Source organism: Sinocyclocheilus grahami, unplaced genomic scaffold (assembly GCF_001515645.1).
Source record: "Sinocyclocheilus grahami isolate Dianchi unplaced genomic scaffold, SAMN03320097.WGS_v1.1 scaffold290.1, whole genome shotgun sequence".
In the NCBI taxonomy this organism is placed as follows: domain Eukaryota; kingdom Metazoa; phylum Chordata; class Actinopteri; order Cypriniformes; family Cyprinidae; genus Sinocyclocheilus; species Sinocyclocheilus grahami.
In genome coordinates this window covers 12,696-15,476 of record NW_015505469.1, presented here as the reverse complement: position 1 = coordinate 15,476, position 2,781 = coordinate 12,696, and the positions used below count along the sequence as shown (strand labels likewise).

The 2,781-nt window shown below is 37.5% G+C and overlaps 1 protein-coding gene across 1 annotated transcript in view; it reads right to left on the bottom strand.

Annotated features, from left to right (window-relative positions):
- Positions 1-2,781, bottom strand: part of LOC107600726 (mitogen-activated protein kinase kinase kinase MLT-like) — a gene marked incomplete at its 5' end in the record, with an annotated part of 21,298 nt that overhangs the window by 7,356 nt on the left and 11,161 nt on the right. The window contains 2 exons of the mRNA XM_016292685.1: positions 1,757-1,855; positions 2,008-2,070. Coding sequence (XP_016148171.1) covers positions 1,757-1,855; positions 2,008-2,070 — 162 coding nt within the window. The remainder of the gene's footprint in view (positions 1-1,756; positions 1,856-2,007; positions 2,071-2,781) is intronic.

Here is a 2,781-nt window from a genome sequence, read left to right as displayed (position 1 = left end):
GGGTCTCATTTAGGCTTTGAGAAGTGCAGCTGGTACCACAACACCGCCAGGAAAGAGAGAGAGAGAGAGAGAGAGAGAGAGAGAGAGAGAGAGAGAGAGAGAGGGAGACGCAGAGCGATCGAGCGAGCAAAAATGGAGAGAAAAAAAAACCTAGAGCAGAGCGGGTTTGTTTTATTTATTGCAAAAAAACTTGCAGTTTGTAAAAACAAGGCTGACACGGAGGCTGACACCAGGCAGGGGAAAATAATTAGCTCTCATTTTCTCAGACTCCTGTTTCCTTCTTCCCGCTGAGCTTCCTCCCAACCAAACCACCACATGTCAGAGAAATAGGAGGCAATTAGCGGCCCCGCTTCAGCCCCGCCGCATGCCTTGAAAAGGGACTATTTATGATGGGACAATGAACAGCTGAAAGATTAAATAACATTTGCCTTTTAAAAAGAAAATGACTTCTGGCAAAATTTTTGATTAAATTCAAACGGCAAGTGAAGATGCAGTCGCTCTCCTGTGTCAGGGGCCCAAACAAAGGCTCGCCGGCAAGAGGGGGTGGATGCTATGCATCGTCTTGGATGAAAAATTATTTATCTCTCGCGGCCCTTTTTAAGAGAACAAAAAAGAGGAACAAAAACAAGAGGCTTGGGAATGGAAAATGCGTGAGCGAGACGGTGGTCAGTCTTCGGAGGAGGCCGATAACAGGCATCTTTTACTTGAGGAAGACAACTTCAAATCAAGGAGCACAGCAAATGTGACAAACCATCTCAGTTATCACGTCTCCAACAAAAGCCCCCTGTTAACACGGCAGATGATACACAGACCGAGATGCAAAAATGATGATGGTAAACAACAAAGAAATCTTAGGGCTTAAAGAGAACCACAAACAATGCAATTACTTTTTTAAGTGATCGGACATGAGCCAATGACAAGAGAAAATCTTTTATTTCTTGGAAATGTAATCATCTTGGTGCCATTTCCAATTTAAAATGTGGTGTAAACATCAATTTCATGAATGCATGTGATTGTCCACATCTCATTAATTTCCAAAAAGTTTTAAAATATATTTCAAGTTATTTATTAATTTATTTTTACAAATATCAAATCATTTTTTTAACTTAGGAACGTCAAAGTTTTTGGGGGAGTCGCACCGCATTACATTTTTCAACCTGAACTAACGCTGCCTTGTCATAAAATGTGTTTTAAGAGACATATAATTTTCTTTTTTCTTTTTTTTTCTGCATACCTCTGCATGTTAGTTGGACCACATGACTATGATTTGACTTTTGAAATGTTTCAAAATTGAAAGTTTGAAGTTTTTAAAATGTTAATAAGCAGTGAATCAGTTTTGATAAGTATAAGTTATAAAATAAAAGAAATTAAATTAAAATATAAAGCATTACTTATTTTCTATATTGTTTTTTTATGCCTTAGTACTTAATAAGGTTTTCTTAATAAGCCTTTTTCTTCATTATTGATTTCAGGGCAGTTGTATCACCCTAACATCACAATAAAATTGAATGCAGAAATTAAACAGCATTTCTGAAGTATTTTTGAATTAATTAATAGATATGACAAAAACTATGCATTACGTCACTGGTAACCGCCTACAAAACCCTGGCAACCACTCAAAACACTCAACTGCATAACAGCATCTTGTGAGCAACATAATAAAATGACGCCAAAACCAAAGATCACATGGATTCAGTTTTGTTTCATAGATTAATCAGTAACTATGACACACATGATATGCAGTGTTGTAATTTACCGTTTGGCCTGTGCCTGCTTTCCAGTGATATCCAAACACCAACTCCAGATTCACAGTCTTCCTCCACTCCTCCTCTGCTTCCTCCGTGGCCAAATCATCCTGAGAGAGGATGTACAAGGAAATACATTAGCTGTGACCATGACCGATGAGGATTCAGCTAAAGCAGCGTAGAGATTATTCAAATGCAAATTCATGTCAACTCTGATGTAAAAGAAGAACTAGAACGCGATGAAACCACAAAGACCACATGCCTTGATCAATGGAGGAAAGTGGAACAGGTTCAGGTAGTCGTGGGTAAGTTTCTCAATTTCGGTCTGAAAAAGAAAGATTTGACATAATGTTTAAAACACCAGGGATTTATGCAGTGCACTGACAATCAGCCAATGACCAGCTGTGTGTGAATGTAACGTAATTATTACCTGTTAATGGACTTTAAGCAGCAAAACAACAATTAATACCATTGTGTATCACTTATGAACATATAATTCGTGCTCTGGCATATGTCATATACATCTAGAGTAATCCATTCAACAAATCAGGCTCTCTATGGAGCACGCACACGAATGCCTTACACAATCAGACGTGTGCTATCCCAGACCCAGAGGAAGAAAAAATTTTTCTCAGAGGTTGCTCTTTCAAAGCATAGCATATGATATAATGGAGTTTCATTTTAGTACAAACGCTGTCACGGATATTTCTAGAATTCCTTGGCGGAAATAAAAAAAAAAGTCCAAGACACAGATCAGTTGATTGTTGAAATCTAGTATTAAGCTCCAAAACGAACGTGGCATCTTCATATGAGTTCATATTGGGATCTTGACTTTTCTGAGCACAGTTTGAGCTTTGTTGAGAAACTAGAGGATATACAGGTGCATCTCAATAAATTAGAATGTCATGGAAAAGTTCATTTATTTCAGTAATTCAACTCAAATTGTGAAACTCGTGTATTAAATAAATTCAATGCACACAGACTGAAGTAGTTTAAGTCTTTGGTTCTTTTAATTGTGATGATTTTGGCTCACATT